Source organism: Chelonia mydas, chromosome 2 (genome assembly GCF_015237465.2).
Source record: "Chelonia mydas isolate rCheMyd1 chromosome 2, rCheMyd1.pri.v2, whole genome shotgun sequence".
NCBI lineage: Eukaryota > Metazoa > Chordata > Testudines > Cheloniidae > Chelonia > Chelonia mydas.
This window is the reverse complement of record NC_057850.1, coordinates 71,189,451-71,214,588: the sequence shown is the minus strand read 5'-3', so window position 1 is coordinate 71,214,588 and position 25,138 is coordinate 71,189,451. Positions and strand designations below refer to the sequence as shown.

The window sequence follows — 25,138 nt, the reverse complement described above, 5'->3', positions numbered from 1 at the left end:
TCACCAGCCTTAGTTATAAAGCAGGGTGACCCCAACACCCCCACAGGCTGAGATATCTCCCCAGATCTGTATGTCCTGTACTACCCATCCCTCTCCCAGGCAGTACAAGTTATATTAAGTCTATTATTCCTTTAAGAGGATAATATGCACATAACTCGTCACCCCAAATGAAGTTACCCAGGCACTTCAAGTTAAACACACTGGATTAGATAAAACAATAAAACAAGTTGATTAACTGCAAAGAGAGAGATTTTAAGCGAGTGCAAGTAACGATACTTAAAAGTCAGAAATGGTTACAAGAAAAACAAAGATAAAATGCTTATTAATGCCTAACTTAACAAACTATGTAAGATTCAAGCAAAATTTTTCACCACATGCTTTGACCAGTCTCACTGACCAAACCATGTGGGTAAGGACTTCTCTCCCAGAGTCCAACGAATTCTTCCTTTGTCCTTCAGATGCTGTGAATACGATAAGCGGGCGGGTGCGGGAGTGTGTGTGTGTGCTTTGAGGGTGGTTGTCCCTTCTTTTTATAGTTTCAGTCCCCCTCCTGACAAACATTTCCAGCTGAGCACCAGGAGATGGAGAGTCTATGTAGGAGGATGTTCCCTGTTTCTCACCTGTTTGAGCTTTCTTTATTTCCCTTCCTGCTTGATGATTCTGTTTACTGCTTAGATGCAAATTAAGCAAAGCATGGATTCCTTTTTTTAGGACTCTTTGCCAATTTCTGTTGGGCAGGGCTGTGGGGTTTGGGACATGTGTTAATAACATCATATAGGGATATCTTATAACTTCACATGCAGTGTTGACACAAATTTTACCAGGACAATAATGACCAGCAAATTATGAGTTTACAGATGACACCTCACAAGACATAATTTGTGCAAAGACTATTACAGAAGTGCATAGGGTGTGAGTACAAGGAAGTATTCTGTCACAGAGACAAAAAGCTAGAAGTGAGAAAACATATGGTCTGGGTGATATTAGAAATGAGCTGGAGAGCTGAGAATGGAGGAAGATAAGGCAGGCTTTTCCAGGAGTCAGGAAAAGCCACAAATTTTAAACAGTGAGGGTGATTAACGATTGGAATAAACCACAGCAGAAGTGATTGCTCTATATCTCTTGATGTCTTCAAATCAAGATTAGATGCCTTTCTGAAATATATACTTTAGCCCAACACAAGTTATTGAGCTCAATATAGAAGTAAACTTGATGAAATGTAATGGCCTGTGGTATACAGCAGGTCAGATTAGATGATCTAATCATCCTTCTGTGAATCTGTAAAATACAGATTGGAAGGTTCCTGCATTATCAATGGCCAGATGATGTGCAGGGGTACTGTGATGGGGTGGACTAGGTCCGGACGCCCCCTGCTGGAGGCAGGGAGAAGAGCAGAAGAAAAGTCCTCCAGGCTGCCTAGAGTGGCTGCAAGGGAGCAGCCAATCAGAGGGGCTGCTAGAGCAACCAGTCAGTGGCCAGGAGCATATAAATAGCTTGAAGATGGAGATCTGGGTGGCTGGAAGAGCAGCAGGACTGTGCACAGCTCACTGCAGGCAGAACTGAGCCTAGAGAAGGCTGCCAAAGAATGGGCGCCTGGATGGCCAGAACAGCAGCAGGACCATGGATGGTCAGTGGAGGTAGGCTGAGCCCAGGGGACTGAGCCCAGAACCTAGCCAGATACTGTGATGGGCCCTGCTGGTATAGTTGAAGACTGAGCCAAGGGAGGGCTGCTGAAAGGACACCAACTGAGGGTACTGATGGGCTGTTAAAGAAGGCAGTGTCTCCAGGGAGGAAGCCTTAGTGCTACAGTCCCATAGCAGGGCTGCAAGAAAGAGCTAGAGACGGTATACCCCCTAAGGTGAGACAGTATGTGTGAGTCAGCCGGAGGGCTGAGTTGTTGAAGGCCTGCTGAAAAAACATTGGCTGGATGGGGGGGAGGGGAGTGCTTGTGAGAGGTGGGTGCTATCCCATTGTAAGAACTGGGGAAAAAAAACAGGCTCACACGCAACCAGAAAGGGGGTGCCTGTGAGAGGTGGGTGCCACACTGTGAAAAAGACTGAATGATTGCAGGCATGTATTGGCCAGAGAGGGGGTGTTTGCAAGAGGCGGGTACCAATGCTGTTACAGGAAGAAAGGAAGCCAGTGCAAGATGAGTGGAGAGAGCAATGAGCAGAGAAGAGGTAGACCAATTAATACAACTGTAAATCAAGTGATTTTGCTGACATCAATAGTTACACCAGTGCAACATAAGAATCGGGCCTACCGTGTGTGTGTTGACAAGGCTTTCAAGCAAAGGAATAAAGGTTCTGTTACGACTTTTAGAAAGGGAAACCTGAGAAGTACATTCATAATACTGTCTCTTTTTAGATCTCTTAACGCATGCAAAATAACTACTTACGTGCATTATGTGAACTGTTCAGGGAATCTGGTATCCCCTGGATGAACATGTGTTTTTCCCCAGTATCAAATGATCTTTGGGTAAACATAGTATTTTTTCCATTTACCTACTCATTGTTAGTAGTGCTGATGATAATATGTGAACACTGCAATAACACAAGTTAAAATATTGCAGTGCATATTGCAGAAAACCAATAAACAGCTTGTATGTATGGATAGGTGTGAAATTATTGCTTACTCTTCAACTATGCTCCAGCAAAATTGTGATTTCAGATATGATCTGTTCAGCCAAATTAAAGTTTGGTGACTGCCTCCAGACATCCATTTATCATCAAAAAACAAATCAAACAGAGAGAACGGTCAAGAATACATAACTGTATTCAAAAGCAACAACAACAGCACCGGTGGGTGAACTTTCCAGCAGTAGGCAGATAAGAGAAGCAGGAAATAAGAGTACCACAATAGATCGCATTAGAACAGGATATTATAGGATCTCAACCTTATTCACTAATATAAAATTATGAGCTACAGCTTTCATAGCCATACCTGTCAAACTATATTAAAAAGCTAGAAAAATGTGATTGTTTCCTTTCGCATGTGGTGATTTGGTCAAGAAATTAGGTGTGTATGGTAACAAAAATACAATATGTCCTGCATAATTCAGAACTGGCTGCCCCATCATATTATAATACTAATTTTGTATCTCACCAGGTCCCCCTTGGCTCCATTCACTGTATTCAGATGAATATCTTGCAGACCTTTTCTTGATCCCTAAAGCTGAAGATCCACTCGGTGCAGGAACCCGCACCCCCTGGCTTGAAGTGGTTTCTGTTATATACAGGATTCACAGATTGGGTCAATGGCTCTCAGCACCCCCAATTTACAAATTGTTCCAGCACCCCTGGGTACACTAGTGAGTAGAGTTGTGCCAGTAGAACATAACCATCTGGCTCTTTGACTGTGGTACCAGTTCATACTCTATAGAGTTGAGAAGACTGCAAAAGCTAAAGAATTTGCAATCCCTCTGTTACCGTAAGTAACTTATTTTCACTTGATCTATTTTTATTAGCTGGGAGATGTCTGAACCTTTTTATATTCTTAATCTTAGGGTGTGAAAGTCTGGCTGGTGGCATGCATGTGTGTATGAACTCCCCAAAAGTCCTTATGGGTAAGGCACCATAAAGAAATTCTCCAGGTTTAAACAGCCCTAAATTGTCTCTTATGAGATTAGTCATTAATGTGTGTTCTGTGTTCTATATTTAGAAGTCCTGAGAGATTGTCATCTGACATTTCTCGTAAATAGAACATGTGAAATTTGTTTATTAGGAATGTTCTGTTAAAGTGGCTATTATGATATCCTTATGAAGGGGGAGAGAGGGAAGAAAGCGTTAGCCACCGTAGGAGTTTTAAACTAACAAGGAAGCTTTATAATCGGCTCTGAGACATATAATTGGTTCAGACATAGATAATAACTTGGTTTCAGAATTAAGATATTTAACCAGCTCCAAGGTTTGATTTTGGGAAAATTTCTTAGTTAGGATTTGTAACCAATTGGCCAACTTCCTCCTTCGACTCCTTCTTAGAATTTATAAGGATTTATTATTTTTGGTATTACTTTGATATAACAAATGTGATTTTACTACAATCCAAAATTGAGACTAACTTGTTTGCTATATTGGTTTAATTTTGCTATTAAATTGATAGTTGTATTGCTTTATTTCTAGTTTAATTCAATATTACTAGCTTATCTTTTGTGAGGTTTCCTTGATTTTTATGTAGTTTGTTTCAATGAAATATAAAAAAAAAAAAATACTGAATCACATGTCTTTCAACAAGCAATCCAGATCCAGCCCCTTTAAGGACCAGAGTGGATATCAACTGGACAGACAAAAAGCCTGACAAGCTCCCTCCATGGCCCTCCCTCCTCCCCTGGTAGTGTTTGGTTCTCACAAAGGTGTAATGTTAAAATGTCCAGGCATCACACTGAAAATGTATTTCTTAACCTGGCATTAAGATAATATTTTCTTTGGGGTTTTGTGTGTGTATGTGTTCAAATACATTTGATGTGCTACTGTATGTATCACAAAGAAAATATGAAGCAGTAGTAACTGAGGAGATTTTATGTAGATTAGTTAAACCGCTCAGCAGGTAGAAAAAGCAGAGACTAGATAAAAAATGTTTATTTGAACCAAACAATATGGATATTAAAATGCCCATATATTTTTAGCTTGTAACTGTAAAATGGACATGGATTTGAATTGCCTAACCTACTCCTCTCATGTCTGCAAAAGAGTCTGTATTTATATACCCATAGGGTTATACTAACATGTTTGTAATTAAAATCCTATTTTAATCCTATTCCACTTGGTAAGACTATGATTTATGATTACTGTTCCTTATTTGGACACTTTGTCTATTGCTTAAGCCTTCTTGTTTGGAATACTTAAGAGATGAAGACAATGAAAGAATCCCAAGTGAGAGTTGGAAACTATACATGTGCTATCTTGGAAAGAAAGCAAAAGATTCAGTTTGCTGGAGGTATTTAATCATCCTGTTGAGCATATAATATGTGCACCCTCACAAAAAAGCATTTTAATTAAATGCTAAAATGTAGGATGAATGCTAATATGACAAGTATTGAAGTGTCTTTTTCCTTGTGACAAGATCATATTGTTGTGGAAAACGAGTCACACCATCTGTTTGGCTCAAACAGTCCGAGGTCCTTTTATTGAATACAAGCATGCAGGGAGATGGAGATAGATGGTCACACGCAGGTGCCACCCTGGTCTCTCTCTGCCCTGCCCCTATAATACGAGACTTTATATAGGTCCAAATTCAAGCCAAATGATACATTTCCTCACCACTCAAGCATTATTAATAAAGCCTTATAAGGAATTAATGGAAGGGCAGTTTCATAACTAGCACAGTGCTGACGCACCGCGTTACTATCAAGATCTTATCAAGATCTGCGGTTTGCTGTGGCAGCGTTTTGACTAGGGACTTTTGCAGGGTGGAGGGTGCACATAATGGACAGCTAGGGACTCTTCCGGAGGCCCTTTTGGTTCTTTTCTAGTTAGAGATTGGCCTAGTACATTATCTGGGTCAAGTGCCACAGCCTAGCATACGTAAATGCTTTAGTTTAAGCCAAGTCTTACAGGATACAGCCCTGTAGGCCTCTTGTGTTACAGCTCTTGTATATGTTGCATATAGTACATAGATTTTTGCCGCAGAATGGGATGGGGTCAGTTTCAACACCAAGGTTAACAGCAATTTCCCCCACAATACCATTGTGAGCACCATGCTATATAGCTGCACATAATATATGCATATTGAAAAAGAGAAATGTTATCAATACCTTTGACAGCTTGCTGTATGCACTCATCTGTGAATGACCTTTAATCTCTTTTTAAGCTAAAAATTATATTAGAGTTGTGCAAACAATTTTGCAACACAATCTTTTCCAGGACTTTTTGGTAACACAACTTACTGCTGAAAAGTATTTCACCCGTCCCCCCCAGACTCTTGTTGGCATCTGGGGAGTTGATTTGCACTGCACATCACTGAGGTGAGCTGTAGTGAGGCTGAAATTCAAAAATTACTCTGCTTTTGGTGTTGCCTGGTTTGAATCTACAACTTTCCAAGATAAGTAGTGTTTACTCTTGCAGACAGACAACACAAGGAAAGGAGCTAAACTGAATGAATGATGGGCTAATCAGGGGAAAAATGCAAGGAGCATCACAAATTTGTTTCCTGATTTAAAAAAAAATCACTTAATGGGTGAGATTGTTTAGTACACAGATGGTGTAAAAGATCCAAATAGCAGCCAGAACTGCCAGCTCAGAATTCCACAGTGCATGGGAGCTCTCGCTTGGTAAAGAGATGGCATGGTAACATACTCCACCTAACCCTGGCATGGGGTCAGAGAAGGGCATATCCAGTCATTCATCTGCTCAGTCTATACCGAGCTAATTTATGGCCTCCTGGGGACTCTTGCCAGCTGGCATAGGTTAAAATAGCCCCACTCTCTTTACCTGCCCCACATATTTCTGTTTAACTCCTCATAGGTCCCCCAAGCCCATATTTCCCTCAGCCCAAAGCCATACTTCCTGCTGTCTGGTCTGGCTCTCTGGCTTATTAGGAGTGTGTGCAGAGCCCAATCAGTGAGACAGAGGCCGGTTGCCAGGATTGTTCGATGGAAGTAGCTAACAAACCAGAGAGGTTTTGATAGCTAATCTTTGCGTAGCTCAGAACCATTATTCTGAATAATAGAAAAACTTCTTGCACATAGGCCACTTTCAAATGTTACCATTAAACATGAAGAGTTATCAGAGTACATAAGAATGGCCATACTGGGTCAGACCAAAGGTCCATCCAGCCCAGTATCCTGTCTACCGACAGTGGCCAATGCCAGGTGCCCCAGAGGGAGTGAACCTAACAGGTAATGATCTTGGGATCTCTCTCCTGCTATCCATCTCCACCCTCTGACAAACAGAGGCTAGGGACACCATGTCTGGCTACTAGCCATTAATGGACTTAACCTCCATGAATTTATCCAGTTCTCTTTTAAACCCTGTTATAGTCCTAGCCTTCACAACCTCCTCAGGCAAGGAGTTCCACAGGTTGACTGTGAGCTGAGTGAAGAAGAACTTCCTTTTATTTGTTTTAAACCTGCTACCCATTAATTTCATTTGGTGGCCCCTAGTTCTTATATTATGGGAACAAGTACATAACTTTTCCTGATTCACTTTCTCCACACCACTCATGATTTTATATACCTCTATCATATCCCCCCTTAGTCTCCTCTTTTCCAAGCTGAAAAGTCCTAGCCTCTTTAATTTCTCCTCATATGGGACCCGTTCCAAACCCCTAATCATTTTAGTTGCCCTTTCCTGAACCTTTTCTAATGCCAGTATATCTTTTTTGAGATGAGGGGACCACATCTGTACACAGTATTCAAGATGTGGGTGTACCATGGATTTATATAAGAGCAATAAGATATTCTCCGTCTTATTCTCTGTCCCTTTTTTAATGATTCCTAACATCCCATTTGCTTTTTTGACTGTCACTGCACACTGCATGGACGTCTTTAGAGAACTATCCACGATGACTCCAAGATCTTTCTCCTGATTAGTTGTAGATAAATTAGCCCCCATCATATTGTATGTATAGTTGGGGTTATTTTTTTCCAATGTGCATTACTTTACATTTATCCACATTAAATTTCATTTGCCATTTTGTTGCCCAATCACTTAGTTTTGTGAGATCTTTTCGAAGTTCTTCACAGTCTGCTTTGGTCTTAACTATCTTGAGCAGTTTAGTATCATCTGCAAACTTTGCCACCTCACTGTTTACCCCTTTCTCCAGATCATTTATGAATAGGTTGAATAGGATTGATCCTAGGACTGACTCTTGGGGAACACCACTAGTTACCCCTCTCCATTCTGAAAATTTACCATTTATTCCTACCCTTTGTTCCCTTTCTTTTAACCAGTTCTCAATCCATGAAAGGATCTTCCCTCTTATCCCATGACAACTTAATTTACGTGAGAGCCTTTGGTGAGGAAACTTGTCAAAGGCTTTCTGGAAATCTAAGTACACTGTGTCCACTGGATCCCCCTTGTCCACATGTTTGTTGACCCCCTCAAAGAACTCTGAGTGAAGCTTGGAATTTGCAGCAACTGTTTAGCTATAGGAACCCAAAGAAATGTGAGGGGGAAATAAGGCAACATTTCGAACAGGGAGCACTTTTAAATATTTCCTCTGCAAAAGCTGGCAACATTTCACTAAAAAATTTACAAAGAAATTAAATCTTCCTATGACCAGTTATTGTGCCAAATCCAGGGATTAAACTCCATCTTCAACATGTGAAACAAAGTGATTTCAACTCTGCTTTAATTGCAAATCACAGTGCAGTCTCAACTATGGAGTCACTATTGACATGTCTATGAATATTCAGTCTTGCCATCTAATTCTCGTGTATATGAGAGCCACTTGTGACAACTCACATTTAGTGAGATGACTAGATCATCTTGAACATCGGAGGCAGGGTACTGCCTGCTCTCTCAAAGTCTTGAGACAGTGGAATGCTCTACTCTTCATCATATGTCAGAGAACCTGTGGCATCCTTCCAGGTACAGATGGGTGGATATTACCAAAAATATTCTGGTTGAATGTTTAAATGTTTAGGCCATTCTCATGCCATCTTTTAAGTTCACATTAAACACACATGCTGGAAGTACTTGCACAGTCATTCAAACAGGCATGTGACTTATTTGACCAATCAGAACAACTACTGATCAAACAGCAAATGTTAAATACTCTCAGAGTCTTGTTCATAATGAATACAGCAGTGGGGGAGTCGGAATAAAAATTTTTTTTGAATAATTTCACACAACAAATAAAATCAAGGAGGTCAGAGTCTGATCTCGGATATTCCAGGAGCAAAGGAAGCAGCTAAGTTTATTAGATAAACTATTTATTGCAAATGATTAATCTAGCTTGACTTCAAGTTGGAATTGTTCTAGTTTTGTTGAGATGTCATTTTATTTTTGTACATTTTAAGATGGGTCATGCCAGGTAATATCTGACATTATAGGTTGTTTATTTGAACTCTGTAGTGGATAGGAGATGTATTTATTTTGGCCATGTTGCCATTGTTTTTCAAATTTGTTTTATTTTATAGTTGTGATAGGTGCTATGAAGGTTTGGGACACCATATAATTCAATCTTGTAACTTTAATTATGTGCATGCACACATACATAAAACTACATTAAAAGCAATTATTAAGGTTGGAAAGTCAAGTACTCAAAAGTTAGGATATGGCAGAATTAAGGTAGCCTGTATAACCTTAATCTGATCCCTTGTGCATATGCATTACAATACAGTCTTTAATTACATGATCTCATTATTTTTTTCCTCCCTTGCCTTGTTCAGCACACAGAATGGACATGCTCTGGTGGTGGAGCATGGTTGTGCAGTGTAAGAGACTCTCGTCTGCAGGACCCCTGCTTCATTTGTTGCAGAAGTTGGAATTCAATAAAGTGGGAGATTGCAGGAATAGGAAGGATGATCTCATGGTTAAGTGAATTGAATGCAGCCCTGTAGAACTGGATTCTATTCCTGTCTCTGCCACAGAGTTCCTATGTGATGCCAATAATGCAGATAAAATCAGTTCAGAGTTCTGTTTAGCTACCTTGAAACAAGATTCTGCAAACATCATGTGGAACATAAACTATTGTGTTTTAAAGGTATATTATTAATCTTTCAAAACTAATATAATGAATTACTACTCTGTAGCTCTATTTACTAACATTCCAAGGCAAAAACAAGAAGTAAATGATCTAAGTACAGCTAGTACCAAACCAACTGCCAGTTACTTATCCTAGTCAGCCTTACTATTTTAACTAAGGCAAGCCTCCACGTTCAACTCAGGATAGTTAGTCAAAGCTGCCATTTAAGTCTCTGACAGAAGGTCAATGCAATGACCCTATACTATACAGTGTCATTAGAAGATGATTGCAGGGCAGGAGCTCTGCTGTTGTACGCTTTCATAAGCAATATGTTTCTCATAAGTAGCATTTCACTTTTACTAAATGCACTAGAAGAACCTGTTCCTGTTCTTTTGGTATAAGACAGGATATACCACTCAAGGTGGTTAAGCAGCATAGAGTAATGTGATAGCTGCAACATGAGCTGTGTTTTCATCTCTGCCAATCCTCCTATGAGATATGGCTAAAAGTATTCCTCCTTTATGGAATATGTGCAATTCAATAACTAAAGCTTCTGGCATTTCTGTTTAGACCTGATTGGAAAATGGAATTTCCACTCCACAATTTTTTTTTTTTTTTAGATTTTGAATTTGTTTTGTTCAAAATTAAGATTAAAAAAACATTTTTTAAAAAATTGTGAAACAAAATATATATATGGAAACCAAAATGCTTTGTTTAGATTTTGAGATTTTACATTTTTTAATATAACAAATAAGAAATGAGAAGTTTTTTTAGAAAAAACACTGACATTTGTTGAAATTGATACAATTTTGTGCAAAAAAAAAAGTTTGTCAAAGAGCATTTTCCAACTGATTGAGCATGGTATAAATACATAGATAAACATGCCAACCCCATATGTTTAAAAGAAAAACAAAACACCATGAGTCACAGCCCCAAAATAAATGGCTTATTTTTTAATTGGGTTGTTTTTATTTGCCATGTAGTTTCTGAACCTTTAGGGTGCACTGGCCACACATTTTCAGGCTTTTCTCCGCACTTAGGAGCGTTGGAAACTAACTTCTTCAATGAAAGCTGAGTCTCTTATCTAATCACAGGATTTCAGAAGCTGGGGTTTTGAGAAACGCATCGCATATCACAAGACCCACGATGAAGTTGTGAGAGCTGCTGGCAACTCCCTTCTGCAAATCCTCTCCCCGTTGCCTGCTTAAAACAAAGGTCTTTGAATAGCATCTTTTCCCCCCACCATGCAACCCCAATAAATGGACTGAATGTTAGGGGAAAGGGTGGGGATGAGCTAGAAGCCTCTCTATAGGGCGTGAGATCATCAGCAGTGGAGTGATTGTGCGGCAAGGGTCTCCTCTTCCAAACAGGGAGGGGGAAAAGGAAGGAATGAAGGGGTGGCTCCCCTGTCTCCACCCTCCCTCCGTGCCGGGAACCACCTGCTGTAAGAGGTGTGCGCCCCCCAAACCCTGCCCAACCCCACTCCTTACAGCACTTCCACAGCTGCAAGGACTGGGGAGGGGGAGGCTGTCCCTCAGCAACCCTCTCTCCTGCTAGCGCCGAGCCCTCTGCGCCCCGCGCTCACACAGGCCGGGGCAGCGCAGCGCAGCGCAGCTCCCCCGTGCCCTTCGCGGGACGTTCCCAGCCCGGGCAGCACGCGCTCCGCCCCGGCTCCTCAGCTGGGCAGCACGTGCGCATGCCCACCCCCTGCCCAGCGCCGGGATTTCACGCCGCCCGCCTGGCCTGGGCCGGGGTTGAGTCAGGTCACCAGGTCAGGGGAGGCGCCCCGCCGCTAGGGTTTCAGTCGCGCGCCTGGGCTCCTCTATATACAGCCGCCTCGCGCTTCCTGGCCACTCAGCGCGCGCGCGGAGCCAGAGGGGCGCCTGCTGCTGGGGAGGGCTCGCGTGTGCATCCAGAGCCCCGTCCCGTTTGCTGGCTGGGCGGGGGCGCTGCAGAGGGGGAGGCCTTTCTGGGAGCGTGGGTCATCCAGGTAAGGGGAGCAGGATTTCTTCTTCTGCAGGGGCAGCGGGGAGCGTGGCTGGGGGCTTATGGTCAGAGCAGCCCGGGGGGGCAATTTGCCCCAAGCCCCGGGGCAATATACTATACTATAGTATTGCAACTTTTTTTTATGGACGGGGCCCCCGAAATTGCTTTGCCCCGACCTCCTGAATCCTCTGGGCGGCAATGCTTACGGTTGCTTTGCACAAGCCGCCACGATAGCTGCTGGGGCTTTAAGTTGGGTTACCCAGGGAGTGCTGTTGGTGCTCCTTAGAAGTCTGTTGCGTTGCAAATTGGGAAGGACCTGCAAGTGTTTTCTGGCCTTATACGTTTAAGGTTTTTTGGGGCCATATTTTCCCCTTCCGTTACACTGGTATAAATCTGAAGTTTATTTAATTAAAATCTGCTGAGTTTCATCAAGGTTCGAATTAGCCCAAAGATCAGAAGGGCCCCAATAAAGGTGTTGCCCCGCACCTTGGTGCGAAAGACACTTTACACTGGAGATCATTATTGTCAACATTTTTTTTTTTTCTGTTGCTCTCCTGCAGATTGTTCTGAGCCAGTCTGCTTGACTTTTGCCCCAGTCCGTGCCTTTACTATGGCATCTGTGCCTTCAGCTGGCTGCCTCCTGGCCAAGAATCAGTACTACAGAAGTAAGGTGTTTACAAAAAAAAAAAAAAAATCTTTAAACAAAACCTGGTGCATGTTTCCTGTTTCGTGGCAATTTCTTCTTGTTTATGAAGGAAAGGGTTACATGGCTAAAAATCCTCCATTGCTTTGGATAGGAAACGTCTCAAAACTGATGCTGATTCTGAAAAAGTTTCAACACCTGTTTGTACAGTGTTTAAATCACTTCTGAGGGTTTTGTAGGTTTGAGGACTGTTCTATTTATTTTGTTATTGTCTACGGGGGGAAGGGGGATAATCTTAATTTTTAGGGGGCTTGTGTATTTCTGTGACGTAGTCTCCTACTTCTCCTTCCTCATATTAAGAGGAAAGACTTTTTCCTCTCATGAGGCATGTGTAACTTGCATTTGACATTAATAAACATCAAAAGGAAGGATGTGTAACCCACTGGTGAGTCTGTTGCAGGTCCCCCTCTTTGCCAATCCCTAGTGGATATGAGTTCTTACACTAGCCAACTGTAGAGTTTTACTTCTTTATCTCAAATTGTAGCTACTGTTGCTTTGAAATCTGGAGGTCCTTGGTGGGTCATTACATAAAATCTTATGGTTAACGCAGAGGACTAGGAATCAAGTGATTTGGCTTTTGTCTCTGGTCCAGACTTCCTTTGTGGGTGGGTCACTTAATGTCTCTGTGCCTTTGTTTCCTCATCTATAAAATGGGGGAGTGCTACTTGCATGCCTCTCACAGGTAGTTGAGACAAAATGTTCTGATGCTTTGAGATTCTTGGATGACACACTGTAATGTAAAGCATTATTGGTATTAATTTTTTTATGAAAGCATAGGAAGAAAAAAAGTTCCAGTATAATGTGTCTTATTTCTTATGTGCAGTGTTGTAGCTCTGTTGGTCCTGGGATATAAGAGAAACCATGTGGGTGAGGGAATATTTTTTATTGGACCAACTTCTGCTGGTGAGAGAGAAGCTTTTGAGCTTACACAGAGCTGTTCTTCAGGTCTTTGAAAGCTTGTCTCCCTCAACAACAGACGTTGGTCCAATAAAAGATATTACCTCACCCACCTTTTCTCTCCTATTAGTTATATCAAAGGTCAGTATTCTAGAACTGAATCTCTTGTATTAATAGCAATATATATGCCTGATCCTAAAATACATCTTGTGGCCTTACCTTTCATTTAGCTTCAGTGAAAGTTACACCAGCAGATTACATGTCAGCATGCCTCTCTGGTGAGGAATAAGTGGTAGCAGTAGGTGAACTCGTAAAATATTTATCCTGCCGTCATGCAATGTCCATAGCGAAACAGGGATATAAAAATACTGGAAAATTAGGTTTACTTAAATTTTTTTTTTTCTTTAGCTATACAGTGTCATCTTTGAGGCATCGGGGGTCTGTAAAGTCTTGAAAAAATCTTTAGTGTGGAATTAATGTATATTCTGTAATTTGAGACCATTGCTTTGTTTTCTACACTCAGCTCGATTGAATTCTGAATCCAGTGTTTCATCAGGCAGTTCATCCTTCTGTTCTGATCCTGTGAACTTCTCAGACCAGGAAAAAGCCCATCATGGTATTGCCTCTTTCTTTCAAACATACGTTTTTCTCATTTTTGGCACTTTGATTAAATGCCAGTCACTGCCATTATGTCTCCTTTTGTAGGGTTACCTGAATTATTTGATAAATGCTGGTGGATAAAAAACTTTTTCCACTCTGAAACATCTGCTTCTCCAAATGTGAGTGGAAAAACATTATCGACCAGCAGGTAAGTCTTGCTTTTTGAATGATGGAGATAATTTACTTTTACTTTTACTGATTGGAATACCCCTCTCTTTGCCCTGCCCTCCACATCAACTTTAGGGATACAATATCTTGGTATTGATTTAAGTGAAATATAGTGGAAATGCAAGGTCACAGCTGAATGCCTGTGGAAATTTCCAGTTGTTTCTTGTTAGTGAAGTTAGTCAAGTCCATACAAAAGTTTACAGTAAGCAGAGAATAGTGACCTTAACTTTTCTGTACTTAACTTTTCTGATTGCTTGAAGTGATAAAGCAGTGGTTCTTAAACTTTTGTACTGGTGACCCCTTTCACACAGCAAGCCTTTGAGCCCTTATAAATTAAAACCACTTTTTTATATATTTAACACCATTATAAATGCTGGAGGCACAGTGGGGTTTGGGATGTGAGCTGTCAGCCTCCAAGGCCCCATGTAATAACCTCGCAACCCCCTGAGGAGTCCCGACTCCCAGTTTGAGCCGACTCCCAGTTTGAGAACCTCTGTGATAAAGCAATATTTTGTTTGTTGGTATGTTTGTAAGATAATGCTTGGCTACCTAGCAAGGCTTAGAAAATGTACTGATATAGTGTCTTAGCTAGAGGCCATAGACTACAGTACAATACATACAAATGTTAAAATCTATTCAGTTCAGTAAAATTAATACAATTTTTAAAAATACAAAAGATAAAAACTTAAGGTCAGCCATTCCCCTGGATCAGTTACACTTTAAAATCACAACCTCTAAAACAGTATATGCTTGAGTACCTAGATATCCATTTCCTCTTCACCCTAACTTAGTTGACTTAAATACATATTTCATAATTTTGTTTACACTGGATATTATCCTGTTAATAACTTGTCTTTATCTGTTTACAGTGTTGCAAGTTGACTTTACCTGCAGTAGTGATACGTATACAGACTACTCCTTTCTCTAAAGCTCAGGGTCTTTCAGATGGCTGCATTCAGCTGTGTGAAGAAAATATGGTGCTTGGAACTTCATTTCCATGCGAGAAATTAGAATTTCACAAAGATTTGTCAGTAGCTTAAATGGTTTTGCTTAAAGTAGGCATAGTTTCTACATACACTGTCTACTTCTGAGTTGTTAACATTTGAGAAATGCATTTTTAATATTTTAAAAGGAAATTTAAATGGATTTAATATCCTAATGACTAACTCGCATCACTAGAAGAAATGACGGTAAAAAGTAAGATCAGCATAAAGTGGCCAGTGACTGACTAGGTTTTATTTCTGTAAGTTGAAAAGCTTCTGTGGACTGTCCATGTTAAAATTTTTCAAGGGTGCTGTGACTTAAAACAGACAAGTTTGTGTTTTGAAATGTCTATTCAGTAAGTAGTATTTTTCCATAAGTTTACATTTTACTATATCAACTATGCTGACATCAAATGGATATAAACTAGTTTCAGATGAACAGATTCCTGTTATATAATGGATCTGGCACATCTTTCCCAAATGCCCAGTATAGCAGTTACATACTGTTAAGAAGGAAGTTTACAGAACAGTTAATAGCTTTAATTGTGGAAAATCCTATTAAACAACAATCATAAGCTCTGTCCCCTTGTTATGGCTGAATATGGATTCTGACCTTAAATACAGGTGTGTAATTCTCATTCACATGCATGCACCTAAGTATTTGAGGGCAGAACGTGAGGACTTGGTAAATAGTCTGACTTTCATGGATTTTGACCTTTTGATTTGCAGCCATACTTCACTTTTTTTATGCTACTCTTACCTATTCTACTGTTGGTTAAAGAGCCTCTTGTTTTGTATTAAGTGCTCTCTATAAACTAACCTTATTGGTTGTGAACTCTTTGACAGTTCCAACTCCTTAAATAATCACAATTCTGGTATTCACAATCATTTTTGTCCATTAAATATATTTTTACACTAATTATGGTTTCCCTTCTTAACATATCCCAGGCTGTTTAAATGAATTATTAATATAATCACTTAACTCAGTGATGAATTGAAGCCCTCTCTGGTGTGAAGTATGGTAGTTTAACAGTGCACAGTTCTACAACAGCAGTTATGTTTTGTGAGGCAGATGAGCAAAATTGCTTAGGTGCAGGGGGTATTGCAAATATTTGTCTTGAGCATTTCATATCCATAAGTTTCAGGACTATTTCTCAATGCAACTTTATGATGCATCAGGTCTGTTCAGGTCACTTACTGAATTTATCTGGTACATTTTTAAGCACTTCAGGTATTAAGTAACAATGTATTCTTTTAAAGTAAACATGTAAACTTTATCATGACATACAGATAGTGCTATAGATGTCCATGGCACTTGAGAAAATAATGAAGTAGTCCCATCCCCAGAAAGGTTATAATCTAGCTTGAGACAGTATACACAGGGTAGGTGAGAACAAGGATGAAGACAACCGTTAGAAGAAATAGTGTGTTGGAACTCTGTTACATGAAATATAAGAGAAGCAATTTATCAATTTACTTGTTTAAAATGATTGCATGGTTTGATCTTAGAATTATTTTTAAATGTATGTTATAAGCTACTCTATTTTTATACTAAAATTTTATATAATTTAATAAAGTTTATTTATTATGAGGTCTGAAATGTTTCTTCTCTAATACAAAATGGTAGTCACTGTTGCATGTGAATTTGTGGCAAAAATCTACAAAATGACCATGAACAGAAATTAAAGAAGTCATCTTTCAAAGTAATTTTTGAAACAATCATAACAGGAATGTGAGAGGAAAGGAGGAGTTTAAATAAGGAAAGCGAAACCAGGAGGGGAAAATTGCTTTAATGTCTTAGTGAAAACAAAGTAAAAGAATATGGACTTGTAACTACAAGTTTTGAAGATGATTTTCTCCTAATTTGTCTTTTTCTTTTTGCAAAATGTGTGCAGGAGTTGGAAGAGGAAGTTTGCCTACAACTGCTAGTAGCAAATATCCCCAATGGCCAGAGATGGGACACTAGGTGGGGAGGGCTCTGGAGTTATTACAGTGAATTCTTTCCCAGGTATCTGGCTGGTGGATCTTGCAGAGATGCTCAGGGCTAGCTGGTCATCATATGTGGGGGCAGGAAGGAATTTTTCCCCAGTTCAGATGAGCCGAGACCACACAGGGGGAAAGGGGGTACACCTTCCTCTGCACTATGGGTCACTTGGTCAACATAAGAACGGCCATACTGGGTCAGACCAATGGTCCATCTAGCCCAGTATCCTGTCTTCCAACAGTGGCCACTGCCAGGTGCTTCAGAGGGAATGTACAAAACAGGGTAATTATCAAGTGATCCATCCCCTATTGTCCAGTCCCAGCTTCTGGCAGTCCAAGGCTAGGGACTCCTAGGGCATGGGGTTGCATCCCTGACCATCTTGGTTAGTAGCTATTGATGGACCCATCCTCCATGAATTTATTTCTTTTTTGAACCCAGCTATAGTTTTGGCCTTCGCAACATCACTGGCTACAAGTTCCACAAGTTGACTGCGTTGTGTGAAGTGCTTCCTTTTGTTTCTTTTAAACTAAAGCCTGTTGATTTCATTGGGTCACCCTTGGTGCTTGAGCTAGGTGAAGGAGTAAATAACACTTCCTTATTCAATTACTCCACATCACTCATGATTTTGTTAGACCTCTATCATATGCGCCCCCACCTCTCACCTGAGTCATCTCTTTTTCCAAGCTGAAAAGTCTCGGTTGTCTTAATCTTTTCTCATATGGAAGCTGTTCCATACCCTTAATCATTTTTGTTGGCCTTCTCTGTACCTTTACCATTTCTAATATATTTTTTTGAGATGGGGAGAACCAGAACTGTACACAGTATTCCAGGTGTTGGCGTACCATGGTTTTATAGAGTGGGATTATATTTTCTGCTTTATTATCTATCCCTTAATGATTCCTAGCACTATTAGCTTTTTTTGGCTGCTGCTGCACATGGAATGGATGCTTTAAGAGAACTGTCAACAATGACTCCAAGATCTTTCTTGCGTGGTAACAGCTAATTTAGATCCCATCATTGTGTATGTATAGAGAGGATTATATTTTCCAAGGTGCATTAGTTTGTATTTATCAACATTGCATTTCATCTGCCGTTTTGTTGCCCAGTTTTGTGAGATCCCTTAGTAACTCTTCACAGTCTGTTTTGGACATAACTATCTTCAGTAATTTTGTATCATCTGCAAACTTTGCCACCTCACTGTTTATCCTTTTTTTCCAAATAATTTATGAATATATTGAACAGCACTGGTCCAAGTACAAATACCAGGGGGACACTGCTCTTTACTTCTCTTTTCTGAAAACTGACCATTGATTCCTACCTGTTGTTTCCTGTCTTTTAAGCAGGTACTGATCCGTGAGAGGACCTTCCCTCTTATCCCATGACTGCTTTGCGTAAGAGCTTTTGGTGAAGGACCTTGTCAAAGCTTTATAATATTTCTGGTTTAAATTAGAGTAAATGGTGGATTCTCTGTAATTTGAGGACTTCGGTACTCAGCCAGAGGTTATTGGTCTATTACAGGCATGGGTAGGTGAGGTTCTGTGGCCTGCAAGGTACAGGAGGTCAGACTACATGATTATGATGCTGTCTTCTGGCCTTAAAATCTGAGTCTAAAGCTGCTTTATGCCACTGGTAAAGCGTCCTACCCTAAGATGAGCCAACTGGGGACAGTTACTTCAGCTTTAGGCCCACTTTATGATGCAATGCAGTACAGCCCAGGATCAAGTCGAGCATATCTAACTGATGATATTTTGAGGTAATTTGTATACTTTCCCCAAGTATTGATAGAACAGAACACATACCTTGATCAAATCTGCAAAACACATTTATTGCCACCCACCTAGAAACAGTTAACAAATAGCAGAGAAATTCAATAGGAAATGCAAGTTAAGTCAGCATATTGCTATTAATTTAGATCTTATTCAGAGGACAGGCAGCTTGGCAACTGAAATTAAGATCTTGATTTTGGTTTTCCTCCAGCATTCCAGTATCAATGGTATATAATAATTCCTCCCAAAAGCAATAGCCAAAGCATAGCTGGTTGATCCTTGTAAGGTCCCTTTTTGGCACTGTTACTTACAAACATGCTGCTATCACAAAAGCGAGTGGAAAAGTACTATTCACTTCAACAGGAGAAGGATCAGGCCCTATTAATGCATTTTAGCTATGGTAGCTTTGAGCAGCTATATTCATAACCCTGATAAGGTTTCCCAGATCATGTATCAACTCCATGCCATTCTCAGCATCGCCCAGGTTAATATTAGGTTACATGACTGACTCCTGCATAATATAAGGGTCTTTCTGCTTGCCTACATTTGAGAGGTTTTTCCCCATCAAAACAAGGGTTGAGGTGCTGTGCATATTAGACCTGGAAATCTGCAGAGATATTAAGTTCTTGTGTGTGAAATATATTACTGTGATAATTATAATGGCTGAGTTTTAGCAATTCTACATTATTCTTGGATAAGTAGTGAATACATTGTTTTAATGCATTTAACTTTAGAAGTGTTAACTCCAGTACTACAGATTGTGGAACATTGTGTAATAATATTGACAGTCACCAGATAGCCCTAAACAAGTTCTAATTAACAGAATGTATAGACAGCTAGAACTTGGAAGAAACAGTGTACTGCTAACAGCATTTTCCCTACAAGATCTAAATGCCTGTTAATCAGAAATTGTAAGAGTATTTGTAATAGCATTATTACATATTATGTATAAGAGAATGAGTTTAAAGGGGAGCAGGGAACTACTGCCATGATATTATTTTGCGTTTCCTTCTTTGTACAGCTCTCTGCAGAAGAGAGTGTTAAATAAAAAAGATTCTAAAATAGTTTTTATGAAAATGCAATAGAAAACTGCAAAAGAAGCTAGTGTAAGGTGTTTGAAATAAGCATATCCTTTTCTGCACATGTGCAGTCATAAAGACCGTCACAAATAACATTTTACATCAGGACTTATTTGTAGCTTTCCCAGAAGGGCCATGCCACCTATGCCTTCTGGTTAAGGTATAAAGCATCATATACATCAGTATGAATTCTGCATTGTTAATGAGTTACTGTGTCAGTAAACTGCTGAGAATGCACTAACCCCAAAAGAAAAGGAACTATAAAAGCTAGCTATTTTTGTGGCTCCTTGACACTAAACAAAGAAAGGCTTCAACAAATCTGAAGCCTAGGATAGATTAGCTTTAGGGTGTTGTAATTTACGCAACAGACACTTATGTGGCATCTTACTTTAGTGTTCACTAGCCCTGGCAGTTTTATATGGGTGGTGTTTTTTTGAGGATCAATAGTTATTACACTACTGTTCCCATGTATGGATTATTTTTGTACAAGTTACATGAACATATTGCCTATGTCTCCCTCACACCCTTGATGCAAAGCTTCAACAAAATCTTTCTGAATAATGAATTTGCATGACAAAAAGGTGAACATGAGAGAGCAAGTATGTATTTTCTACCATCTGCAGAAAGAATTTCACACTCTTCCTACTGATGTTGATTTTATTGGTCTTTCATACCTTCTTCCAACAACATGGAAAACTCTAATGGATTTTACTAGACCAATATTTTTAATGAGAAACTTTTATTTGTCTGTTTGTGATGACACTGCAAAGTTATGTTACAAAATAGAAGAATTCCTGCCTTAATTTATGAGATTCCCCCTGTTCAGGGGGAGGGATAGCACAGTGGTTTGAGCATTGGCCTGCTAAACCCAGGGTTGTTAGTTCAATCCTTGAGGGGGCCATTTAGGGATCTGGGGCAAAAATTGGGGATTGGTCCTGCCTTTGAGCAGGGGGTTGGACTAGATGACTTCCTGAGGTCCTCCCAACCCTGATATATTTTATGACCTTTATAAAAGGGCATTCAGGACATAGCTAATTGGGTATCTTCTTTCTGGAGAAGCAAGATGTGTCTAGCATTCTCACAGCTCTGCAAATGAAAATCTGGTTCACTGCTCTTCAGTTTGCAACAGGATTAACATTGTTTGGAAAATGTTTCTCAGATTGTGTTTGGCAGCTGGCTGCTGAAAATTCTGACCATGTCAATGCCAAGTGCCCTGCCTTGTCTTTGAGTGTTAGGAGATATCCAATTTCATGTGCTCTGTCATCTTGCCATTTTAGACTGCTCCTGCAGTAGCAGATCTGAAATATGCTGTTCAATAATCACAGGAAGATATGTCTGTGCAATAGGAGGAGGAAGCTATTCACAACAGGGGAGGGAATCCAGTCAGAATATTGGGGAAAGGTGGAGGAACAAACTTTTTTATACACCCTTTGTCTCTGACAGATATTAGGTAAAATACATTTGTTCTCCACCTATTCTGAGCGTATGGGTTACATTCTGATCCCAAATGCTGTACACGAGTGTAAATCCAGAGTAACTCAAATGGCTTGGACAGAATTACTCCATTTCTACACTTGTATAACTGAGATCAGAATCTCCCCCACCGGCTATGCCTGGGCTGTTCGTGTCAGGTACAAGGGGATATTCTTTGTCTGCTAGTGTGTAGCACGAGCTGCAGACTCCACAAGGACAGCCTGAAGATTTATAGTCTGTGTGGTAGCAAAAGGAGTGGGTCAGGGCATCCAAGACAGATGTGCAGTAGTTGGAAATATTTTGAATGCTTACTAAAATTTCCTCTGCTTGTCCTTTGCAGCAACTGAAATCACTAGCATATTAGAAAGTATCTGATCCATTTTGCAGTATGTATGTGGATGATAATCTTTGAACAGTAGTCAAGAGATTAATCAAGAACTTGTGACACAAATAAGAGATTTTTAGAGCCTGATCCAATGGGAGTCTATATTGATTTTTCAATGGGAGCTGTGTTATCCTACTGACTTTCTGACAACAGCAACAGCTGTACAGTTAATTGTTGAGCTTAAAGATGACAGTGAGGATGCTGTGCTTGGATATGGCATTTATTATTGAGCACATTTTTAAAGCATGTAGGTGTTCTATACAAATCCGTTCTATACTAACTCTTTTTGCTACTATGGGCTAAAATGAAAAACCAGTTTTTCCAGCGTCTAATCTCTATATTTAACCCGCAGTTTAGATCACTTGGACACCTGAATGACAAATCAGATATGTATATGGCCAGTGACCTAACAACTGCAGGTTGTAATCTTGCAACCACAGCCACAAAAATGGAGGAAAGACTGAAAGTTGGGCCTTAAAACTATAAATTGTTGCCTGCAGCCTGCTTCACTTAAAGGTAGGATTTAAAAATCTTGCGCCTTCAGCTGTACAATAAAATAGTGCTAAGGGCATGTTTGTATGATGATCATAAAAAAGATGCATGTAAATACATAAATTGTTTTACACCATTGAACCCATTTCATCCCACTGGCCCTTACAACACAAAGGATTCTATGCAGCTCCTTCCAGAGACCTTTCAGTGCTGCTCCCAAAACAATAAGAGCCTCTTCCAAGTGCAATGTTCACTCTATTCACAAGGGTACATCTACACTGAGGGGGGTGGAGAGTCAGGGTCAAGCTGGAAGGTGTATTAATTCAGGTTAGTGAACCCAAGCTCCCCTCTAGGCTTTAACTTGAGTTGCTAACCCAAGTTAAAAACTGAGTTGCTGTGTCTTCACTGCTATTTTTAACCAAAGTTAGCCAAACTCACTGTTCCCACAGGTCTCTCGGCTGGGCTGTTGAGCTGGTTGCCTGATGTAATCAATCTTGTTGAAAACTTTTAAATTATATTACTGTAATTGCAAATGATTCAGTGTTTCATAAAAGTGGAGAAATTAAAGAATATTTTTAATGGCAGAATATCCAATGAAGTAGGTTCCTTTAAAGAGGTATTGTTCCATTACATTTGAATCAGGTTAATTTAATGCTATCTTGACTCCAGTTCAGATCTGCAGTATGTTTTAAGTGTAGGTGAAATCTAGAATTACTATTTGAATTACAACCAACTGGATTTGTTTGTGAAGGTCTAATACTTAGCTATGCAATCATAGCAATACAACTGAAGTTTTGAACATACAAAGCAGACTAAATATAAATTATACTTGGCAACTCCTTTGTATTCCATCAAAATAAAATGCCTGCCCACAAAATGTATGATCTATTTTTTAAAAAGTCTTTTCTCATTATGTTCTTTTTTTATAAATATTCTTTTTCCAGGTGAAGCATTGGTTGCTTCATATTTCACACTGAATTTACCTAGTAAAGACTAAGGTGAATGGATAAGGTAATATCTTTTATTGGACTAAATTCTGTTGGTGAGAGAGACAAGCTTTTGAGCTTATATAGTAGATTATTGCTTTCTCTCCTTATTTGTTTCAGTTGTCATAATTTTTGTTCATATTCTGTCATTTAATGTATTTGGTGAGGGAGCTATTTGTTCTGTTTATTGCTATATAGTGCATGTAGCCTCAGTGGTATTGGAAGGAGACAGCTCTGTGCTTTCAACATCAAGTTTTAAATACCTAGACACCTTGGAATTACAGCTTCAAATCCTAGGAGGGTCAGATCAGACCTTCAGGCTTCTGAGATAAATGTAATTAGACTGTAACTCTGGTGCAGGGACTGTCATTAATTCTGTGGTCTTACAGCACCTACATATAATGGGGATCCTGAGTGCTACGATAACACATAATAATATTGTCATGTATTATACTACTGTGTCGATTTTTCTAATTAAACCTTTAAAATGGTAGCCCTCTATGTAGGCATTAAAGACTCCATGGCACTTTTAATAAGAGAAGGGTTTTGCCCTAGTGTCCTTGACCAAAATTTCTGTCACCGTACACAAAATCGTGGGCAATTTGTAAGATGGCTATACTCTATACAGTATCTCATAACCTAAATGTATTTATTTTTGTCACTGATTTCTACCATTTATCTTAGTCAGTAAATTAACTTTTAGTTTTCAGTGTTTAAGACTGAGTGCTAATTCAGTTGCTAAATCTCGAGGTCCACTGGAGTAAAGGCTGCTGTTCATAATAGATTGATGAAAATTCTTTGTTTCAGTATAGAAAATGAACATAGCTTATCACGGGCTCAGTGGTTGCTACCCACTCCCTATTACTTAAGGTCTTGAGCCCACAAAAATTAATGCCTTCAACAGCAGAAAGTCACAGAAGCTAAATGTGCAGGGTAACTGCACATTTGACTCACTCTGCGGTCTGCTCTAGGAATGCCTGTAATGCTTCTAGCCATCACCTTTCTGTGGGTAGAGACCTGCATCCCTTCTCTCTCCAGACCAGAGTTTCAGACAATATGGTCCCTAAAGGTACTGCATGTGGTTGCAATATCTGCCACAATATCCTCTACCCTTAGACAGCTAATTTATTTTGGATAGGGCTTCCAAGCATATTAAGATGTGGATTCAGTTGGGAGGCAGAGATTGCACCAATGAACTCTTTCTTCCCTGTACATAGTTTTGTTTTTTAATTAACCCAAGCACTTTCTGGTTGCCCACAGAATATAAATTGGAGTCACTTCAGATCTGCATTAGGGTATCTCCTTAGCTCCTCCATATATAGGTGATACAGAACTACTATTTTACCTTGCCACATCCTGTCCTCCTCTGCACAGCAAAACTACACAGATTCCTTTGCTTCCTGGGCCTTCTCCACCCATGGAAAGGATCAAGGACTGGAAGTATTCCTCAGAGCTGCAGGATAGGATTAGCACATCTAGAGGACGTACATTTCTTCCTGGCTTGTGTTAGAAATAGACCCGACAGTTTCCCAAGGAAGAGTCCAGGCCTACATTTAGAACCCCACATAAACTTCACTGAGCACGTCCTAGGTGACCTTTATATTCAGCCAGTTGTCATGGATAAAAATCAGATTCAAAAGACCTATAGTCTGTTTAAAAAAATAAAAAAATAGTGGGTAGAACTGGATGGAAGATGGTTTTTTTTTTTTCCTCTAACGAAAATTCTGACTTTGCAGAGGAAAAAATGAAAACTGTTATTTCAATTTGGATATACCACTGCAGTGCCTGATGGAAGTTTTAGTTATGGCACCTCTTGCTCCTGTTCTCCTTGATAGGCTGCACTCTCTGTTCTGAATGTCTCCCATAATGCACCACAGTCCCCGCCCGCGCCCCCCAGTCCCAAGGCTACAGTAACTCATAGGAAATGAGGTCCAGTTGAGGGTTCATAG

At 39.9% G+C, this 25,138-nt stretch overlaps 1 protein-coding gene across 1 annotated transcript; it reads left to right on the top strand.

Moving 5' to 3' along the window:
• The first annotated feature begins 1,499 nt into the window (after positions 1–1,499).
• Positions 1,500–16,619, top strand: PPDPFL (pancreatic progenitor cell differentiation and proliferation factor like). Its single transcript, XM_007058799.4, has 6 exons — positions 1,500–1,637; positions 3,506–3,565; positions 12,174–12,278; positions 13,737–13,829; positions 13,919–14,021; positions 14,911–16,619. Exons 1-6 carry the CDS (start codon positions 1,586–1,588, stop codon positions 14,921–14,923), a joined length of 426 nt encoding a protein of 141 aa, XP_007058861.3. The 5' UTR covers positions 1,500–1,585; the 3' UTR covers positions 14,924–16,619.
• Positions 16,620–25,138: the final 8,519 nt, after the last annotated feature.